Source organism: Phyllostomus hastatus, unplaced genomic scaffold (assembly GCF_019186645.2).
Source record: "Phyllostomus hastatus isolate PE091 unplaced genomic scaffold, TTU_PhHast_1.1 phas_contig_38, whole genome shotgun sequence".
NCBI classification, from domain to species: domain Eukaryota; kingdom Metazoa; phylum Chordata; class Mammalia; order Chiroptera; family Phyllostomidae; genus Phyllostomus; species Phyllostomus hastatus.
Window position 1 is genome coordinate 8,089,314 of NW_025333869.1, and position 22,150 is coordinate 8,111,463.

Below are 22,150 nucleotides of genomic sequence, written 5' to 3' on the forward strand. Positions count from 1 at the left end.
ATTTTTTAAAAATATGTTTTGTGTTTGTTACTAGTATATAAAAATCCAATTAATTTTTTAAAAATTTTGAGCTAGTATACAGCCATATTATTATTATTTTTAACAAACAGTCTTTGAGTCTTAGAGGCTTTCTAGATAGATAAACAAATCATCTGAGAACCTAGTTTCTTCTTTTTTTTAAATTATTTTATTGTTGTTCAATTACAGTTCTCTGCATTTCCCGCCCCCCCCCACTGACCCTTGCCCCAGCCAAACCCTCTAGTTTTGTCTTTTTTTCCAATTTTAATTCTTTGCATTCCCCCTTTGAAAAATCTGTACTGACTAGACCTCCAGACAATACTGAATAGATACAGTGATGAGAACAGTATCACCTGTCCTTGATTTTAAAGGGATTGCATCTATGTGGCACACCATAATAATGATGTTTGTTGGGTTTTGTGTTAAGTACCTTTTATTAAGTAAAGAAAGTACCTACCAATTCCTAGTTTATTGGATGTTTTATATCATGAAAGTGTAATGGATTTTATCAAGTACTTTTCTGTGTCTATTGAGATAAGTGTATGTTTTTCTATTTTAACTAATAAAAATCATGTTATATCTCCTTTTATTAATATTATTTTTGTCTTCTTTCTTTTTTCTTATTTATTCTGTGAGAAGTTTGTTATCTGATTAGCTTTTTACAAACAAAATTTAAGATGTTGAGTCTTCCTATTGCATCTTTTGTTTCTGGTAATTCTTTTCTGCCCTCACATTTATTATTTCTTTTCATCTGCCTATTTTTTTTTTTTTGGTTTAGTCTTTTCCAGAATTCTGAGATTGTTTTTTTAGCTCATTTCTTTTTCTGTTCTTCTTTTCTAGGTATTTACCTGTATGCATTTCTTTCTAATTATTACTTCACTTAGATTACCCAATATCTGATATAAAACATATTTGTTATCATTCAGTCTAGTTATTTTAATTTTTATTATAATTTTATTGATCTTTGAATTACTTAGAAGTGTTTTTAAAAATTTCCAAACAGATGGAAACAATATATTTTTGTTATTGTCATCTGATTCAGTTGCACTGTAGTAAGAAATGTGTATGTCATCCATTTTTGAAATTGAGAGTTACTTCACAAGCCATATGCAGTAATTTTTTAATCAATATTGCATATAAGCTTCAAAAGAATGGCTATTTTCTAATTTTGGGGGGGGGCAGAGTTCTATTTAAGTTTAATCAATCAATGTGTATTTCAAATCTTCTCTATCTTTATTTTTTTTAAATCCCCTGTAAAGATGGCGGATTTGACATTATTTCCCAACTTGTACCTCAGGCATGTCAGATGTGAATTCATGTGCTCTGTGGCAGGTGCTAAGGAGCTGGGGGATGACACGTTTCCTTGGTGTGACCACGACATTACTGGAGGAGGGACAGCACCCTGCAGAATAGCAGAGCTGTTGGCTAGTTCTTTTCTGATTGGCAGAACAGGTTACCTCTGACCACAGTTAAGCTGAAGTCCATGACCCTCCCACTAGTAGGCTGGAGACTGGGCTGGCTTAGATTGGGTATAAGCTAAGTAAGTAAATTGATTCCTTTGTTCAACAAACACTATTGAGACCATGTATTGTACCACAATGGGCTGGAGCTCTGGCACTGCCCTCCCTGGCTCCCAGTCAGTGGGAGTCATCCATCCCTATGACTGGAGAAACCTCAGGTTTAGAAATAGGAGTTCATTACTGGAGCATGGGGCTGGGTTCCCACTCTGGCTGAGGGGCATCATACCACAATGAGAGGACAAATGAACCATCACACCAGGTGCACTGGCTAGATGTTAGGTCTCATTTCAGATTCTAGCTAATGGGACATGTGGCCCTCTGTATTTCTGCCTTCTCCATTCAGGAAGGCAGCAGATGCTGTAGTTGTCTGGTGTCAGGAGGTTGTGGCAGGGGGAAAGTAGAAGTTTCTGCAGAAACTTTCCATCCTGGTTTATGTGTGAAAGGTTGAGCCCTAAAAGAGGTCTTGAGGGGTATTCTATAACAAGTTAATCACTGGTGTTTGGTTTGACCCGCCACATGGAAAACACTTAGAATTAGTTGCCAACACTTGAAAATCAGTAATTTCACATAAACATGAGACTTCTTTGCACACCTGGAAGCCCTGGGCTGCTTGCAGCTCTCCTCATGCACTTCCTATGGTCCCCAGGCACTACCTGCAGATTAGTGCGTCTGCACTGGCACTTTCTTAAGGTCACCCGGCAGAAAGCAATGTTCTCCTGATTGTCTCCACTGAATAGGATTAAAATGTTAAAAGGGCATATGTTTCAGGAGAATCAAGAGAGAGTATTTTTCCTGGTGCATGTGAAGACTGATCCAAAGTGTTTATTAGGGCACCAAAATAAAGTAACATGAACAGCCTGCTCCACTCATGTCGTCATTCACATGAGACTCAGAAGGACTATAGGCTGTGCTAAAAGGACCCACTGGGTGTCAGTGGCCACCAGGGTAATCTGACTGCCTCTGGCTGGCTGTCCCTGGGTGGTGGTGGTGGTGCCCCTGCGAGGAGGGCACAGCAGAGTATGGGGAGCACAAGCTGCCAGTGGACAGCCTGGGTTCAAAGCCCATCTCTCACACTCCCTGCTGAATAGCCTTGGGGGTGTCTCACCCTTAACTCATAGTGTTATAATGGAGGTCAAAAATGTCATATTTATAATATTTCTAAACATGCCTGGCACACTGGGGAGTGCTCAGGGAGCTGGCTGTGTTAGGAATTTGGCTGAGGGAGCCCAAGAATGAAAAGACTTTAATTTCTACCAGCTCACTTGGATGGGGCTCAACAATTGTCATTAAGTTGATTTACATTTTAAAAAGTGACATTCCTTGCACACTTGAGTTGGTGACTTGACAGTCAAGTAGGTGTCAAAAAAGTACAGAAACATGTAGCCCCAAATATGTGGGTTGAGCCTGTGTTGACAAAGTTACCCCAGGGCTGGATGCTTGGCCTTGGATGGAAAAAGTCATGTCTCTGTCCTCTAACCTCTAATAGAAAGTGAGCATTTTCTTCTGATGTTAGTGCAGCCTAACCACAATGACATTACCACCTGAGTAACTTTATTATTACCAGTAGTAGGTATTGTGAATATTTTCATACACATTATAGCTGTAACACATCTCTTTAAATATGTTTCACATTCATCACGATGTCAGAGTTGTGGTAGTTATTTTGCCTGCCACTAGATTCTTGTTATTTACTGTGTGGATAAAGAAGCACATATATTTCTATATCATTAGTCTGTTTTCTAAATTTTTGATAAGTGCATTTCAAAATAACTGTTTTTTTTATAATCCTTACATACTTTAATTTGGGTATTTAAAAATGTTGCTCTGAGAAAAGAGTCATAGGTGTCCCCAGACACTGAGCGATTCATGGCACAAACATAGTGACTGGGCTGTGCTTTGGACCAGAGAGGGGTGCTTTCTGACTCTGCCCTAGGTTGTGGGGACCACAGCAGGAGCTTGAGATCCAAGCAAGCAGCGTTGCCCCCATCCTCCCTGAACTTACTGGCCTGGGTCTTCAGGCAAGGATCTCCAGCTGTGCTTCTTTTCGGTGCTAAGTGAGAGGATTGCAGGAGACAGTGATGGGTAAAAACTAGCACCCAGTATGTCACAGTGAGTCCTACTTGTAGACCACAACGTTCTGCCACCTGGCAGAGGCTAGGATGAAAAGGCCTTCCTTCAGCCCTGCTGTAAGACAGAGTTGAGAGGAACTAAGAAACATGGGGTTGTGGCAGTGGCTTCCTGCCTTCCCATCACGTGGGGCTTGTATCTGTCCTCAGGAGCCTCAGGTCACACAGCCTGCCAATGCCTGTTCTATGAGGAGCCAGGAGCAAGTCAGCATGGGCTCATCAGCCAGCATGCTGACAGCCCTCCTCTTTCTCCTGGGTAAGTGAGGCATGCGGAATGGGGGTGGACTTTACTCTTTTGTGGCAGGGGTGCCACGATGAGTGGAAAACTAAGTGAGCAGTTGTCCTTTGGAATTCAGTCCCTAAAGCATGATTGTGTCTCTGGGGACAGATGGTTCCTCTCACTTTGACTGGACAGTGAATAATGCTTTTGTCTGTTTCATTCCCACCGTAACTTACACATGGTCTGGGCCAGGAAGAACAGGAAAGGGTCATGTAACAGAGAGAGCTTTGGGCTTGGGACCTAGACACATGTGGCTTTAAACCTGGCTCTTTTGCTGGCAAACTACAGCAAGCTTCTTAGATTCTTTGAGTGGCAGTTTCTGAAGCAATAAAATGAGTGATAATAATATTTATATTTTAGGATAGAGTGAAAATTAAGTTAAATTTAACTAAGTTAAATCAAAATCATTACATAAAATGAGAAAATGTTGGTATGTAGATGTTTCTCTGCAGTTAATGGTGAATCAGTCATAAAGTAAGCCCTACTTAATACAGAGGTGTCTTTGTTTTTTAAGTCCTCTTTAATTCTGTGCATAAAAAGAAGGAACAAGAGAGAAAGAAAGGATTAATGAAAAAGCACAGTCGGATATAGTGGGAGAAATATAAGGTCAGAGAAACAGAGAGGAAGACACCAAGAGAGATAGAGATGGAGGAGACACAGAGTGATGGTTAGAAACATTCTTCAAAAAAAAAAAAAAGAAAACAGAAAAAAATGTATCGATAGAGACAGACAGAGGAGGAAAGAACCATGCAACTTCGCAAAATTATCTCTTACATCAACTGTTATTTCTTGATAAGACAACGGACATCCCTCAGACACACAAAGATGCTCTTTTCCAGAACTTGCACTGGGGCAAGATTCAAAGGCAAGCAGTTGGTCTCTAAATTTAATCTTCTGTCTCTGGAGAAATAGCCTTTATCCTGGACATAGCAAAGTTACTCCCATGGACAGGACTCTGAATCCCGTAACAAGCCCAGCTGAAAACAAAGACAGGCAGACAGACATGGTATGTATATGTTTACATGTGGATATGATCTCTGACAGTGGCAACGAGGGGATGGTGAGAACCAGAGAGCAGGGCAGCTCATGCAAAGTGTGCTCAGTAAAGTGGCAGAAAGTTGCAGAAGTTCTAACCCTTGTTTCTGCTTTTGACCTATTTAGATAATCTGTTCTGGGTGGGGTGGGCAGGAAAGGGAAGTTATATCTAAGAAGCTCAATGGAAAATGTACAGATTATATGAACAAGTACTTTATTGGAGAATTACTAACCAACAGTAGGCCTTTAAAATGCTCAGGATCACAAATAATAGAAGAAATGAAAACACTTAAAATTTGCGAGTGCTTCTGTAGTCTGCTAAACTGCATTCTCTGTCAAATACTTTCCATGGGCTCATTCAGTCCCCACAACACCTCTGTGGAAGAGGTCCCATTCTTACCTGCATTGTATGGATGAGATTTTAAGACTTGGCTAAGGTATTCCAGCTAGTTAGTGCTTTTGGAAACTATTAGTAGAGACAGTATTGGTTAGGATTGAACCTCTGCCCTAAATTCCCTAAATGATAACCCTTGCCCCACTATTATCAGCTCAAAGAATGGGGCTGGTTATTCATCTGCTTTATGTGCAGTTTCCTCCTCTGTAACTTGGGGATAATAATAGTACTCACCTCACAGGGCTGTAAGAGAATTCAATCTCTTCCCATGTTTAAAGCAGACAGCCAGTATCTAACATGAGGTGAGCACACACTACGAGATATGGGGGAAACTATTGATCCAATCTTCCAAGAAAGCAATTTGGCAATATGTATCAAAATATGAACTGTTCACAAGCTTGTACCCAGAAATTCCAACTTTAGGGTTTATCATAATGAAACAATAGGGTAAAAGCTCTTCAAAATATTTAATAGGATGCTATTTAGCACTGCTGACCACAGTGAAAATCAGAAACCAGTGATTATCAGTAGGACTCTAGCTAAATCAACTGTGTTCTAAGGTTTCAAACAATATCCAATATGTTAAATGAAAAACACAACTTTCTCAGAACAAACATGGACAGAAGAGGAGTAACAAAGTGACACTTATTAAGTTATAATTCTGTGGTTATATTTTGCATATGTTTGCTTACCTATCCCAAAATTGACTGGACAAAACTCTACCAAATGGTTAATAGTATCCTTTAGTATTTTTAGAAAATAGGGTTATGAGGTATTTTTTTTAGTTTCTCTGTATTGAAATTTTTCATAGTGATCATATATATTCTCAATTATAATAAATAAATTTCAATGAACAAAATAATAACATGACAGCCTATTGAAAGCACTAAGCAAAAGGGTTTACCCTTTAGGGACTGGTGAAAGGGACCTAGAGGATTGGATTATCTAGTACAACTTATTAATGAACAGCCTGTGAAGGCGGTTGACCAGGCCAGGCCATTCCCTCCAGGGTATATGTGAGAGCTGTGTGTAAGAGGGCTTTTGGGGACATAGCAGGGAGAGGAGCACATCTATCTGTCTGTCACCCCTGTGATGTCCAGGCTCTCATGGGACCCCATACACTGAGTAATTGGAGAGTTTTGAAAAACCAATTTTTGAATATTCTAAAAATATTTTTAAAACTGACATCAGTGTAACATTCACAGAACCAACACCATAATTAACACATTTAAAAATTTGGATGTTTTCAAGATATATGTATTTTAAAGTATGTAGGTGATAAATTGACATATTCATAAAAGAAATGACAGAGAAGGAGCTGAAGCTCTTTGGGCTTCCCTCCTCTGTCTTGTTTTCCTCCCCCCTTTTCCAGAGGAAAGAACACTAGCTTTGGCTGCACTTCCTTCCTGTGTCACTTTCTCAGTGTTAAAGACTTGGCCTGAGCCCTGGCTGGCGTAGCTCAGTGGATTGAGCGTGGGCTGGGAACCAAAGTATCCCAGGTTCGATTCCCAGCCAGGGTACATTCCTGGGTTGCAGGCCAGAACCCCCAGCAGCCGCACATTGATGTTTCTCTCCCTCTCTCTCTTCCTCTTTCTCTCCCTCTCTCTCTCCCTCTCTCTCCCTCTATCTCTCTCTCTCTCTCTCCCCCTCCCTTCCCTCTCTAAAAATAAATAAAAATAAAAATCTTAAAAAAAAAGACTTGGCCTGAATGCCACCATCACACACTCAACATACTGCATTACCCACCTACTCATTCTGATGCTATGAATGAGACATATTCATTTGCAACTGCCTCTAGAGATTCTGTGGAAACACTATCTATAATTTAGTTACCCTTTCTAGTACTATTGGAATTTTTGTTGTTTCTAGCTTTTCACATGACTGCCAGTGAGTGCTGCTGCGATGAACTTTCTAGCTTTTGGCATGATTGCCAGTGCTGCTCCTGGAACTAAGGTGCAGCTGTGTTTCTAGGAGACACACCTGGAAGAGAAGTTGCTGTGTTATGGGAGTGCATGATCTCCTTTTATTGGACATTGCCAAATTGCTTTCCATCAGTGAGGTCTGACATATCTGTCCCCCTGCAGATTCAGTGACACTTGATATTATCAAACATCTCATGTTTTGCCAATTGGAGAATTATAAAATATTATTGCCAAGTTTTTAGGTTATGGGTTCCTGATTACTAATGAGAATAACCATTTTTCCTATATTTATCAGACAGACAGATTTTTTACCTGTAAATTTCATGTTAGTTACATTTGGTTTTGGTCATTTGAACATTTTTTCTGTATATTAATTATTTGTGTCAATGTGTCGCAAATATTTGCAAATATTTTTCTCTCAGTATGTTATCTTTTATCTTTCTGGCATCATTTGCTCTGCAGAAGTCTCTAAATGTGATGCGATCAAATTTATCAGAGAGAGATAGCTTTTTTTTCTGAGCTATTTGAAAGTAAGTTGTATACTACAAGTTTTTTTTAACCCCTAAATACATTAGTGTGCATTTCTCTAGAAATAACCTCTCATATAACCACAGTACTGTTATCAGCTTCAGGAAATCTAACATTGATAAGCTACATTTACATAGTCTATCATTGTCCAATATTTTCAGAGTTGACCTAACAATGCCTTTTGCCCCTTTGACTATACCTTAGTTAACAAAAAAGCCAGAGGAGAATGAGGTACTGCATATGGTAACCATGTCTAATCTGGAACATCTCCACAGCCCTTTTCTTTTATGACATTGATCTTTTAGAAGCTTCCATCCCTTTTCTTTCACAGAATATTTTTCATAAAACATTTGGTGGTTTGCATGATATATTAATGACTGGATTCTAGTTATCCATTCCCCACCAGAAAACTGCATATCTGACCTTGTGTCCTTCTCAGGGTTTCACATTTGGAGCTATAGGATATCTAAGGCTGATGACTTTTGAAATAATACTAATATTAATACTACTACTATTACTACTACTAATAATAATAATAATTCAGCTAGGTTTGGGATTATGGTTGTTATATTTCTAAGTAAATATTTTGCCACTTAATTATTGACCAATCAATAATTTTAAATTTTGCTGAAATATTGCTCTAAAATAATTACTGAAAATATCTGGTAAAGTTTCTAGACATCTTATTAGAGGTTTACACCTTTTTTAAAAAAGAAGCTGACATGTAAAATATTCCTATTTATTTTAATTCCAACCAAAATGTCAGCCATCTGTCTCTGTTTTAATTCCATTGGAAGGCACCCGCTGAAATCTATGTATTACTATAATTATGTTAATAAAAGAAATATGGTATCACTTTAATTACATTCTAGTTGCCTAAAACATTATTTTTTTAAAAGATTTTATTTATTTATTTTTAGAGAGGGAAGGGAGGGAGAAAGAGAGAGAGAGAGAGAGAGAGAGAGAAACATCAATATGCGGTTGCTGGGGGTCATGGCCTGCAACCCAGGAATGTACCCTGACTGGGAATTGAACCTGCGACACTTTAGTTCACAGTCCACGCTCAATCCACTGAGCTATGCCAGCCAGGGCCTGCCTAAAACATTCTTCATTAAAGGAGCCAGAGTTGTTGAAGGGAACAGAGTCTTATCCCTCCTCTTAACTTATAATGAAAAAACGACAGAGGCCCAGGCAAAGAGAACTAAATTCATTTTTATCTTACAGGTCAAAGTTAGCACTTTATTCCTTGACTCTTAGTCCCTGAGATCTTTGTAAAAATCTTCCCTGACGGCTTTTCCTGTTTCTGATTCCGGCCAAGACAATGGTTCAGAATCCTGTGGGTTGGGGGTTCCAGTGAGAAAGTATTCTTTTTTTTTTAAGATTTTATTTATTTATTTTTAGGGAGGGAAGGGAGGGAGAGAGAGAGAGGGGGAGAGAGAGAGAGAGAGAGAGAAACATCAATGTGCGGTTGCTGGGGGTTATGGCCTGCAACCCAGGAATGTACCCTGGCTGGGAATCGAACCTGGGACACTTTGGTTCCCAGCCCGCGCTCAATCCACTGAGCTACGCCAGCCAGGGCTGAGCAAGTATTCTTGATGTATAATTATTTTTTTCCCTGTGTGACAAATTGCCACATAACCAAAGAAAACTAGTATGCCAGGGTTTTTCAGAAACTCAGTAAAAGGTAAAAAACAAACAAACAAACAAAACACTGGAACCCAGGAAGACAAGGAGAAGTTTCCTAATAAAGCAAGAATTCTCCTCATGGCTTTTGCTCATTTTCTAATTAGATTGCTTGTATTTTTCTCTTGCTGTTGAATTTTAAGAGTTCTTAATATCTTCTGCATGAGTCCTTAGTCAAATATGTAACCTGAAAATATTTTCTCCCAGTCTCTTGGCTTGACTTTTCTTTCTCTTTATAGGGTCTTTCACAGAACAAAAGTATTTAACTTTAATTTTCTAAATTAATGATATTTTTATGGATCATGCTTTTGATATCATATCTCAGAAATTTTCACCAAGCCCAACTGTCCAACATTTTATTTTATTTTTCCTAAAAGTTATATAGTTTTATATTTTGCATTTAAATCTATTATCCACTTTAAGTTCCTTTGTAAATTCAAGTCAAGGTACTTTTTTTTGCTATATAAATATCTAATTGCTCCAGCTTGATTGGTTGAAAATTGTCTTTCCTCTTTTGAATTGATTTTGGCCCCTGGTCAAAAATCAGTTGGTCATACTTGTGTGGACTACTTCTGGGTTATCTTTGCTTTTCATTGATGTATGTGTCTGTTCATTTGCTAATTCCACAGAATCTTGATTTCTGTAGGTGTATAAGTTCCAAGATGACAGAGTAATTCCTATTTGATTTATCTTTTATTATTGTTTATGTTGGTGCACTTGTTCCAATTTTCCCCTATTTCCCCTCTTTATCCAGCCTGCCCCCTACTTCCATAGTCAATCTCCAGGTTGTTGTCCATGATCATGGGTCCTTTATATATGTTCTTCAGCTAATCCCTTCCCCCTCTTTCATACAGTTCCAATTTCCCTCCTCCCCTCTTGCTGCTGTCAGTCTGTTCCATGATTCTATGACTCTGGTTCTCTCTTGCTCATTAGTTTATTTTGTTGATTGGATTCCTATTATAAATGAGATCACATGGTATTTGCCTTTCACCACCAAGGCTTATTTCACTTAGCATAATGATCTGGTTCTATCCATGTTATTGCAAAATGTAGGAGTTCCCTCTTTTTATTCTGCTGAGCAGTATTCCATTGTGTAAGTGAACCACAGTTTTTTAATCCATTCATCTATTGATAGGCACTTAGGATGTTTCCAGCTGTTGGCTATTGTGAATTGTACTGCTATTAAGCTTCTTTTAAATTTTTATTATCAGCCTTGTAGAGTTTTTAGTTTAAAGTTATTTTTTTAGATGCCTTGGAGTTTTCTACGTGGATTATGATGTCACCTGCAACTAGGGACAGTTGTATTTCTTCCTTTATAAATGGCACGCCTTTTATTTCCTTTTCTTAACTTTTGGGTTGGCAGGAGCTTCCAGCACTATGTTGAAGAGGCATGGTGATGGCAGATATCTTTGCCTTGTTCTTGATGTTAGTGAGAAAGCATCTTGTTTCTCACGATTAAGTCTGATGCTAGCTGTAGGATTTTTTTGTAGAAGTTGAAGAAGTTTCCCTCTATTCCCAGTTTTCTGAGAGTTTTTTGTCATGAATGGATAAGAGTTTTGTCAATGCCTTTTCTACCTGACAATATAATCATGTGATTTTTTCCTTTCTTAGCTCGTTAATATAGTAGATTACACTGATGGATTTTTGAACATTGAACCAGTCTTGCATCCTTGAATAGATTCCATTTGATCATGATATATAATTCTTTTATCTTGCTGAATTCTATTTGATACCATTTTGGTAGATTACCATTTTGGTACGGATTTTGAATCTATATTCATGGAAGATATGGTCTGCAGTTTCTTTTTCTTTGCATTGTTTTTGTTTGGTTTAAAGATCATGGTAATGCTGGCTTCATAAAATGAATGAGAGGGTATTCCCTCCTCCTCTATTTTCTGGATGGGATAGTGTAGTGTTGGTGTTAACTTTAGAATTCTCCCATGAAACTATCTGGGACTTCAGATTTCTTTTGGAAGAGTTTATAGATTATAAATTCAATTTTCTTAATTCAAACTATTTCATATTGGGTGAGTTGTGATAGTTTGTAATTTTTGAGGAATTAGTTCATTTTATCTAAGCCATAATGTTTTTATACTTAGAATTGTTCATAGTATTTTTATTATCATTTTGGATGTGTGCATGCTCTGTGGTGATATCCCTATTTTACGTCTGATATTGATAATTGGGTTTTTTATCTCTTTTCCTTTTGTCAGTCTTACTAGAGGTCTGTCAATTCCATCAGTATTTTTAAAGAACCAATTTTTTGTTTCACTGATTTTTCTCTTCAATCTCATTGATTTCTGCTCTTGTTTTACTATTTACTTTCTTCTGCTTACTCTGGCTTTATTTTGATATTCTTCTGGTTTCTTCAAGTGGGATATTAGATTATTAATTTAAGATTTTCCTAATTTCTAATGTAAAAAAGGGGATATTTAGTGCTATAAATTGCCCTCTCAGCACTGCTTTAGTTATGTCTCACAAATTTTCATATGTGTGTTTTAATTTTTATTCAGTTTTAATCTCCCTTAGGACTTCTTTTTGACCTGTGGATTATTCAGTAGTATTGTTAGTTTCCCAGTGTTTGGAAATTTTTCCATTATCTTTCTATTATTTATTTCCAGTTGAGTCAATTATGATCAGAGAACATACTTTGTATGATTTAAATTCTTCCCAATTTGTTCAGGTTTGACCCAGAGTATAGTCTATTTTAATATAACTAATATGAGTGTTTAAAGAGAATATGTATTCTGTTAGTGTTGGGTCCTGTTACTTGATGGTATGGTTGAATTTTTAAATATCATTACTGATTTTCTATCTAGTGTTCCATTAATTATTAATAAGGTTGTTGAAGCCTTCAACTATAATCATAAATTTGCCTATTTTTTATTTCAGTTTTACCAGTTTTTATTTTACATATTTTGCAGGTATTGTTTGATATATAGACATTTAAGATTACTATGTCTATTTGGTGAATTGACTTATCATAATATCATATCACTGGCTCTGATAACTTTATTTGCTCTGAAATTTTACTGATATTAGTATAGCCACTCTTTCTTTAAATTAGTGATTGCATAGCATTTTTTTCTATAATTTTTCTTTTAATCCACCTGTGTTATATTTGGAATGAGTTTCTTATAAACAGCATATAGTTTAGCTGTTTTTTAAACTGATTTTGAAAATTTGTTTTTTATTTGGCAAGTTTATGTAACTTACATTTAATGTAGTTATTGATATAATAGAGCTTTCAGTCTGCCAATTTCTGTTTTGATTTCTGTTTGTTCTTTGTCATTTCCTTTTTTCCTACCTTCCTGTGCATTGCAAGAACCATTTTTAGAATTTCATTTTGATTTTTCTGTAGTGTTTCTGAGTGTATTGCTTTTCATAGCTTTTATAGTGGTTTCTATATCACATTGTATACACACAATGTATCACAGTCTACTGGTGTCAACATTTTAACAGTTCAAGGGAAATGTAGAAATTGTGCCTCTATGTCCCTTTACTCTGTTAAAATATTTCTTCTATGTATATTGGGAACTAGATCATACATATTATCATTTTTAACTTTAACTGTCACACACAATTTAGAAATCTTAGAGGAGAATGGAAGTCTATTCATTGATTCATATTTTTATGAGGTGTGACAGACACCAACTCCTAAGCCACACCCTAACATCAGGATCATTGTCTCCACCAGGGCTCCCAATATCCTCAATCAGTTTGCTTTGTCTCTCCATCTTTCAGGAGCTTCTTATGTTGGTTTTTAATTTTATAATAGAAGTTTAGCTATACTTGGTGAAAGAGTTAGTGAAAAGTAAGCTTATTTCCATTTCTCCCTGAAATGAATTGTTAAAAGCCTGGGGACACAGGTGATTTGGGGGAGTGTTCTTTGGGGAGGGGTTTGGGCTATGTAACATCTGGTGAACACACATACCTGATCCGAGAGGCTCCTGAAGGGGAGAAAATGCCCCATGAGGTGAAGGCAGGAGGAGCAACCCTCGGAGAGTACCTGTCAGGAAATACCTGTGGTACTTACACCCTGGATGGAGCCACAGGTGAGAGGCTGAGAAGCCAGAGCTGACCTGGTTGTCACAAATCCAAAGACTTCTCACTCATTTCCAAATTAGACCACATGTGCTTCTTATTTAAAGTCACTGTACACATCTCTGTCACACCCAGACCCTCATTAATCCACTAGAATTGCCAGAACTGCTTATTTTATTAAATTTTATCTCACAAAATAACAAGCTAATGGCTCTCAGTAAGATGAACAGGGCTCACTCTCCCCTGTGTGTCTGAATGAAACAGATGAGCAGCTAGCGGATTTCTGTCTGGAATTTGCCTGTTCCCAGCTCAGAGACCTATATGAGCCTATATAGACCCTCAGGCCATATTGTCAAGGAGTTGGTATCCAGGGGTAATGGTGAAGGGTCTGGAGCTGGGGACTATTCCAGAGGACTGGGACATGTGGACACAGGGGTTTTCTCTTTTGTTAAGCAAATATTGATTTTCATCAGGTGTTTCTGGGACACAAAAATAAATGAGTCAGGCCCCAAGCTGAAAGAGTTGACAGTCTGTTAGGAGGACAGTTGCAATGTGGTATGTTAAGTGCTGAGATGAATGAAACATGGAGAAAAACAGAGGAGGAGTACTTAATCCAAACTACGGTATCTGGAAGGGCTTCCTGGAAAAGAAATTTTGTTGAGATCAAACTGATTATGCCTCTGCCTACTTTCAGTCTTTCAGCAGCTTCCCACTGCTACCAGGACAGACCAAAGTGTTTACTTTGTCTATGGGTTCCCCAGGCCTGTCATGTGGCCCACCCAATGTTCCAGCTCCCCAGTCCTACCAATGTCCAAGTTCCTGTCCAGTCTCAAGGCCTCCTCATGTCATGACCCCTGTGTGGAATGTGTGCTGCCCCTTTGCCAGGCCTCCAGAGATGCTATCTTACAATGCTCCTTACAATCCTAATAGCAGATTTGTTCTCATGCATGTCTGTTTGGTGTCTTGTTCCCCTGGTATTGTTGCCTCTATTGGCAGGAATCTGGTTTTGCTAAGCCACCATTTCAGCTATACTCAGTAATTGGCACTTGTTTGTGAGTTGATTAGTGCATGAAAGGGAACCTCAGCTTCCAGAAGCCAGTCTTTAGGAGCAAATCTGGTTGGGACAAGAGGGATGGGGGTGAGGCCAGCATGGAGTGGAGGGGAATGGGACATGGGGCTGAAAGGTAGCAGGGATTAGTGGAGGAGGGCCTAATGAGCAACGTGGAGGAGAGCAGGTCTTCCCCTGAAGGGCATTAAGCAGCCTCGGAGGGAGGACCCCTAACTGCAAGTAGCAGGTGGTTGGCAGCAGGGAGATTTTGTAGGCAGAAGAAGACAAGCTGGATTTGATGAGGGCCATGCCAACAAGGGCTATGCTGGCTTCTGAGGCTGCAGGGCACAGCTCCCTCCAGCTTCTCCACTGGAAGCAGCTTGTGCCCTGAGGTCCAGGGATGTGGCTGAGATGTGATGTCTGTCATAATGTTTGGCCAGCCCATGTTTAGCTCCACAGAAGACGATGTTGAACAGGGCAGCTAAACTGACTCAGGGAAAGCTCTGGAGACTCAGAGAGGGTCTCTGAGGTAACCTTGGAGAACAAAGAACAGAGACCCTCCTAAGCTTCAAGTGAGCCACACATGACACATTATGAAACTGCAGTCAGCTTGGAGCCACTGTCTGCCTTGTGTTCTTGTGTGAGACACTTCCGTGGAGCCAGGCTGACCCAGGTTCAAATCCCAGAGCCCTCCAATTCAGGTGTGTGACCCTGAGAGGGCACATTATCTGCTGGGGCTTCCTGGTGAATTGTGGATTTTGGTCCCGAGGGAGAGAGCCCTGCCCCTGCCCTGATCTTAGGGGCCCCCATATCACACACATACATCCAAACACAAAGACATTTTTTTCTTGTGAGCCTTGCCAGAAAATCTTTAGGAAGTTCAGGAACTGGATCAGCACTATGTATGTAAGAGAAAGGGACTTGTGTGTATACTGGGCAGCTCAAGGTGAGTGTGGTGCCACAGTCTGCTCAGGGCCATGGAAATTAAAGAGTGAGGGAGGGAGAGCTGTCATTTCAATGACCAATAAGAATTCCTAGGTAGACCCAGCTTCTGGGTAACTAGTTGCTGGGTAGGAGGACCTGCTAGTAGTCTGACTGGGCCAGATCCCATTCCCAGTCCTGGAAGGCCTAGTCATTCCAAGAGGCCCAGCATCCTCCTCCTCTGTCCAAAAGACCCTGCCAGTACTTGAGGCTTTGGCAGAGCTGAGCTTCTCCCTGAGAAAAATGACCCTTAGGGTGTGGATTGTAGGACCCTGGGAGGGAAGTGAGTGGGGCCCTGTGTATGGTTTGATTTAGAACTTTTAAATATTTAGATATGTGGCATGCCCTGGGCTCTGCAAATGTTAAAAACTGCCTTAAAGTAGATAACTATGATGGGAACACTGGGCACATCCTGGCCCACAGCAGGGCTCAGGGAACCTCTCCTGGTAGATAAAGGCAGATGGCTCTGTGTTGCCAAGGTCCAGGGCTCTTGTATTGGCTGGTGTCTCTGCTCCCTCTGCAGTGTCATAGCCCCTTTTTTGTGGGCCATACCAGCTGTCTTCCCACAGCCCAGCCCCTGTGCACATGCTTCCTGCCAGGTCCTGAGGGACCCCTGAATGAAGCTTCTCAGAGGCTGAAGAGCACAGTATGAATATTACATGAATAATAATAACCCCACCACTTAGTGGTTATCCAGTGCTTTCCCTATTCACAATGCTTCACCAGCATTAATTAGCTATTCTGCACTGTCTCCAGCATCCCTCTGCCTGCTCTCTGCAAAGACTCACTCTGGAAAACAGGCCTTCTTCAGTCTGAAGCCCTGATGTTAAGTGGGTAGGCCGCCCCCTCCTGGAGTCATGCAGCCTTACAGAGGCCTCTGCTCTGTAGCTTGTCCCAACATCAGATACCTGGACCCTTGATGGGGAGGTCTATTTCCTTTCTGATATTACCACATCCTCAGAACTGCCTCTGGTATGCTCTGCTCTCCACATCTCCCATGGCCCCAGGAAATCTCAGGACCCCATTTCAAGCAGGTGTGTGAGTGCTTGTGGAAGACACCTGAGTTTGTGCCCACACACCTTTAGGGGGCTCACAGCCACACTATGTGTGTGGCTGGGCAGCTTCTTGTGGTCAGCCCATTGCAGAAGGACCACAGAGCTGGGAGCCTTGTCATGTCTGGCTGAATAATGTCAGATGAGGACTCAGATGCTTTGATAACAAGATTCAGTCCTTCCCATCCACAGTGGGCTCATGGGAAGGTTTCATGCCTCCACAGATGGAATCAAGATGGAGCAGGGTTAGCTGGGTATTCTGCTGTGGGCCTGCTGGTCTAGTGATCCCTGCATTACCTCCCATCCCACCAGGGTAATCTCAAGGTTCCAGTACCTCTGGCTCCCTCAAGTGTTTAGCAGCTCCCCAGCCAGGTTTAGCATGTAAGCTCTTCTGCCAGGTATGACAACATTTTCATGTCATTACCTCCTGGTACTAGCCAACATGGACCTGGAACACTACACACATCCCTTTGGGAGCAATTCTTGGGCCTGGAGTGCCCTGGCTCTACATGGGGCTGAAGCCAGCTCTCTGCCTCCAGCCCTTCCATTAACCTGGAAAAGCATTAATTAGTTTGGCTTCTGTGGCTGACTATTTTAATTCCGTCATGTGAATATTTAAGAATTAATTAGCAATGATTGTTCAGGAACAACAAAGTAGGCACACATTTTTATACCACCTGATCACCCACCATTACTATTTTCCTACTAATTATGATGCTCTTTCTGGAAGCTGGAGGCATTTCCCCTTGTGTTTCATAGCCTCAGTTCAGCCCCTGTGTCTTCCTGGTGGCCCTCAATAGCTTCCTGTGTCCAGTTCCTCACCAGGGTGGCCATGTCCTGGCTGACAAGTCCTCTCTCTTCTCTGAAAAGCCCCAAGAGCCTCAATTTATCCGTGTCCCCTAGCTCCTCTGACCCACTGAGCTGCCTTATTTATGCTGAAGCCCATGTACTCCCTCAGGCCTCTTGGCCTTTGTTGGTGCCTCTTCCTCTGCCTGGGCACCTTCACTGCCTGTCCCCATTCTCTCCTCTGCTTCTGTGTCTTCACCAGAGTCTTCCTCCAGCGTCTTCACCAGATACATTTGTCCTTTTATTTTTAAGTTAAACAACAATCCAGGTGACCTTCTCTGACTCCCTTGGGCTGGGTTAGGTCCCTCTTGGTCCTCCTGGTAATACAGCCATGTACTTCCATGTGTTAACAGGGGTCCCATGTGTGGCATTCCTTACTTGCCACCCATTTTCTGGGCATTCTGGTTGCTGCTGGCCACGGCTAAGTAGTACTGAGCTAGGTGGGGATGGCGTGCTCTGGCTGATTCATTGTGCCCCTTTGGCCATTGATGGGGATCCTGGCAACCAAGGACACGTCCCAAGACCCCACCACCCATTCCCTTTGGAGCATCTGTGCTATGCTCTCCTCTCTCCTTTGTTTTCTTTTGTTTTCCATCTCTCAAAACTGTATAGCTCTGGCAGCTGTGAGTTCTGCCTCAAGTCTAGGTGCTTTCAGAGGAAGAAAGGAATACCAATGGTGGCGTGGGATTCCTTGGTTGTTTGAAGTTTGGCAGCTGCAGTCTCTTTAATAAGACTTGAAGAGGATATTGAGAAAGAACAATTTCAGGTGGTTTCTATGCTTGCAAAGAGGGAGCCTGTGGTTTCTGCAAGTCCTAGCCACATAAAAGGAAGGCCCTAGACCCCATAAACTGCTGGGAGCAGGAGCACTGCATGACCCAGCCCTACTTAGCATTCTGCCCTAGAGTGAACTATAACCTCCTTTCCACATTTGGACTTAACGTGCTTAATTTCCCACACCAAAGAGCCCAATGGAGCATAGGAATGGCCAGGGCCACCGACATTGCTTTTCTGAGAAGTGGACCCATCTAAGAGCTCTGAGGAAGAAACATGACTGTTGGCACTCACAGCACCCACACCAGAACAAATGAGAGAAACAGTCCTTGTGCACTTCTGGGATCCCTGCCTGCCCCCTCCACCACAAGGTCAGCTTAGGTTATAGAGAAGCTAGGAACAAATGGGCAGAAAGAAAGGAATTATCTTGGTGAGTCATTTCCGTATGTCAGAGTCTTACATTCCCATTTTCAGATGAAAAAAGTGAGGTCCAGGATTCAACTGTGGCATGAAGCATAATTGGACTGTCCCTTTTCACATTGCACTCCAATTATCTTTCCAGTTCTCACTGCCACTGGGGTCCTGACTGTGATGTTTAATCTGTGGCCTCAAGTGGAGAAGATAGAGGCATCCATAGCAGTATCAGTCATGAGTGTTCCATGTGTGTCCCATGCAGTTGCCTGGGTTTTACATGTGTGTTCCATACAGTTGCATGGGTGTGTTACATGTGTTCCACACAGTTGTGTGAGGGTTTCATGCATGTTCTACATGATTGAATGAGTATTTTATGAGTACTCCCACTCTCAGAGTTTCAGGAACAATGTTGTCACTCAATTCATTTCTCTGTGGCTAAACTTTACTTTCTTCCTGACTTCCCTTATCACTCAGTGCTATCACCTCAAGCCACTTCTAGTTTAACGCTCAATTGTTTGGGGGTAACTTCTCAATCATTTCAGGGTTTTTCCCTTCCACCTTCTCTTTGCAACTCTTAGGAGGGGAAGCTAAGTTCCAAGGAGTTTCCTGTGTCATCCAGGCCCTAGGTGAAACAACTCACCCTGAGATCTCTGAAGTGTGTTCTTCATGCTACAATGGTCAGCGACAAAGGTGTGATGAGGTGGTAGGAGGTGATCCTGGATCAACAGAGAACAAGACAACTTTTAGAGGAAGCTGCTTTGTGATAAGTCTTCAAGGATAGTAAGAACTTTCCACAGGGACAAGGAAGGCTTTGCATCAAAGAGAGCAACATACACAAAGGCACGGAGGAGCATGAGCTGCTTAGCTTACAGATCCTAGTCAGGTTATTGGAGGCTTTGCCATGAGCTTCTCGTTTATGACCAGCATTATCTCTCCTATTTCTACCTTGTCTACCTGATTTCCAAAGATGCCCTATGAAGGACATGCCATCTAAGTCATCAGGACTCTTTAGATTTCAGATGACTGTTACTGGGCTCAGATAAGATTAAGATAAAGGTGTTTTCTTACTGAGGTGACTGAAAAGTTAAGAAGATGTTGTTAGTGTGGTAGGTGACATGGGCTGTGAAAAAATTCACAAAGAAGAGAAAATGCAGAGAACAAACTTTTATTTTTACTTTCCCAAGAAAGGGCTAGGTGTGGAGAAATGCACCAGCCCTAAGGGGTAGGGGCTATGAGTTTTATTTTATCAAAAAAGGGGAAGGGAGTTGTAGCTGGGTAGTCATGGCAATTAGTTGTAAATCAGAAAGGTTCAGGGTGATAGTGCAGGCTTCAGTTTGTTTTGCCATTACCTTTGGGTCCAGGTGCTCCCTCCGGTCTGGTATGTCTTGTTTGTATAAGTTTTAAAACACCTGCATGGGGGATGCTTTTAGTAATCTTCCCAGTCCTGAGAATAGAGCCTCAGAGAAACAACAGTTAATTATGCCTGACAGACTTAAGGAAAGAGAGAGAGCTAGCACTGGTAAGAGGGCCTGAAAGGGGCTTTTTCTGATCCTTTCAAAGGTGTTTTAGGCACAGCTGCATTCAGGGGCTCAAAAACTATCTTTAGGACTTAGTCTCAGCCTGATGCTCTTCTGGGGGGTCTTCAGTCTCAGCAGGTTCCCTCCACCCAGTGGGCCACCCTCAGTTCTACTATTATCAATTTTGGAAAACACTTTTGTTTCTCAATATTTTCCCTGAAGTCCCAGAGTTGAGACTTACTGACCTGAATTGGATCACTTGCCTTGCCCCTTGACCAACTACTGCTGACAGGAAGAAGGGATATGCTAATTACTCAGGTGTGGGGCACAGGAATATCCTGGAGCCAGCCCTGAGGGACTCACATGCAGGTTACTCCCCAAAGGAAAACCCAGGTGCTGCCAGCAGCTGAGGGGTCAGGGGAGGTGGGCAAGCCACACACACAAGTGTCCACTCCACATATCCATTCAGATTTTCTTTAGCTTGTAGAGATCGAGGTTTGCAGGAAGGTGTTAGACATCACCAATGACATGCTGATTTTTTCTTTAGTGTAAATCTGGTCTTCCCTGTCATTCTCTGGACTCCTTCATGGGAGACAGGAGTCTTGAGTTGCTCTTGGGCACCATGGCCATTCAGAGCACACTTCAAATACTTCATTTCTATGTGTGGACTCAATTAGAAGATGATGGATGCCTCTCCTAGATATGTGAAACTCTTTCCTCTAGCTGAGAATGTTGGAATTCATGAAATCTAAAGTTAGAAGCCATTCTGCAATATTTAAGTTCCAAGATGAAAATGGCCATGCATCAGTTGAAAAATACTCAGGGCAGCCTTTCCCTATTTTTAGTTCAGATACATATAGAATGACATCTGAGTGTCATGTACTCCTACTGCCCTACACCGGAAGCACACAGCTTGATCATGCCCAAATAAGGGTACTGAAGAGTGCCAACCCCCATTGAGGGTGGGCCCAGCAGATGTGTACAGCATGGGAGGTCTCAATGTCAGGGATGGGCTCTCAGAGGGTCATATTTCAATTGAGACAGGCCAAGGTTACACTGTGTCTTCGGTTCACTGTCCCAAAGAGTCCTGCTTGCTGCCCTCCTCTGCTGGCTACCCTCTCCATCCTAGCAGCACCAGATCCAGGGAGCTGTCTGGCCACAGGGCCATTTACTCTTGCAGGACACTTCTTCCTGTTAGGAGTTTGCAGAGAGCAGGTTGCATTCTGCAGGACTAAAGTGGGAGGGGGTGCAGAGAGGGGCTGGCAAGGAGGGTAGAGTATCATGTCATCTGACAACAGAATTTCCACATGGGCACGAGGAGGAAGCAGAGACCCTAGACTCAGAGCCATAAGTGTCTTTGTGCACTTTATAAAAAGAAACTAGCATCTGGGCAGGTATAGCCTCAGGAGTGTGCTTGGTGGGAGCTCCTTGGTTCAGGGAGAAACCTGGGTACATGCAGACACTATGTGGGTGAAGCCACACTAGAACCTTGGCGAGCCCATCTAGAGGCAACCCCCAACTCTCTGTTCTAGGCAGCAGCAAGGGCAGCATGCAGGGACCTCTGCTCCTGCCCTCTATACCTGGATCAGTGTGGCCAGTCCAAGGAGTGCCAACAGTCAAGTCAGATTTGGCCAGCATTGTGCCTACTACTGTCCTGTGCATCTACTGGATAGCAGGGTCCCTGCATGCCTTGGGAGTCCAGCCTTGGGACAACCAGCCCTTGCTCAGCCCCCTTGGACTCTCCCCTGGGTTTGAGAGCCTGTCCTCTAAATTCTATGCTCTGTCCTCCTGTTTGCAAGAGAACCCAGAGAATTCCAAGTGCAGTGGCTTCTGGCTTTTTCCTGGGTCTCTCATAGATCCAAACATGGGAGAACTTAGAGTCCCCTGGCTATACTCACAGGACAGCCCTGCCAGGGCCATCAATCCTCCAGCCACTGTGCAGAGCCAGGGGAAAAGGGCGCCTGGGAGCTT

General features: G+C 41.7%; 1 protein-coding gene across 2 annotated transcripts in view; it reads left to right on the top strand.

Moving 5' to 3' along the window:
* The first annotated feature begins 3,831 nt into the window (after window positions 1-3,831).
* Window positions 3,832-22,150, top strand: part of TMEM273 (transmembrane protein 273) — a 34,795-nt gene continuing 16,476 nt past the window's right edge. For both annotated transcript variants that reach the window (XM_045842305.1, XM_045842306.1), the window contains exon 1: window positions 3,832-3,920. In XM_045842305.1, the coding sequence (XP_045698261.1) occupies window positions 3,851-3,920 (70 nt within the window). In that variant the 5' untranslated portion in view covers window positions 3,832-3,850. The remainder of the gene's footprint in view (window positions 3,921-22,150) is intronic.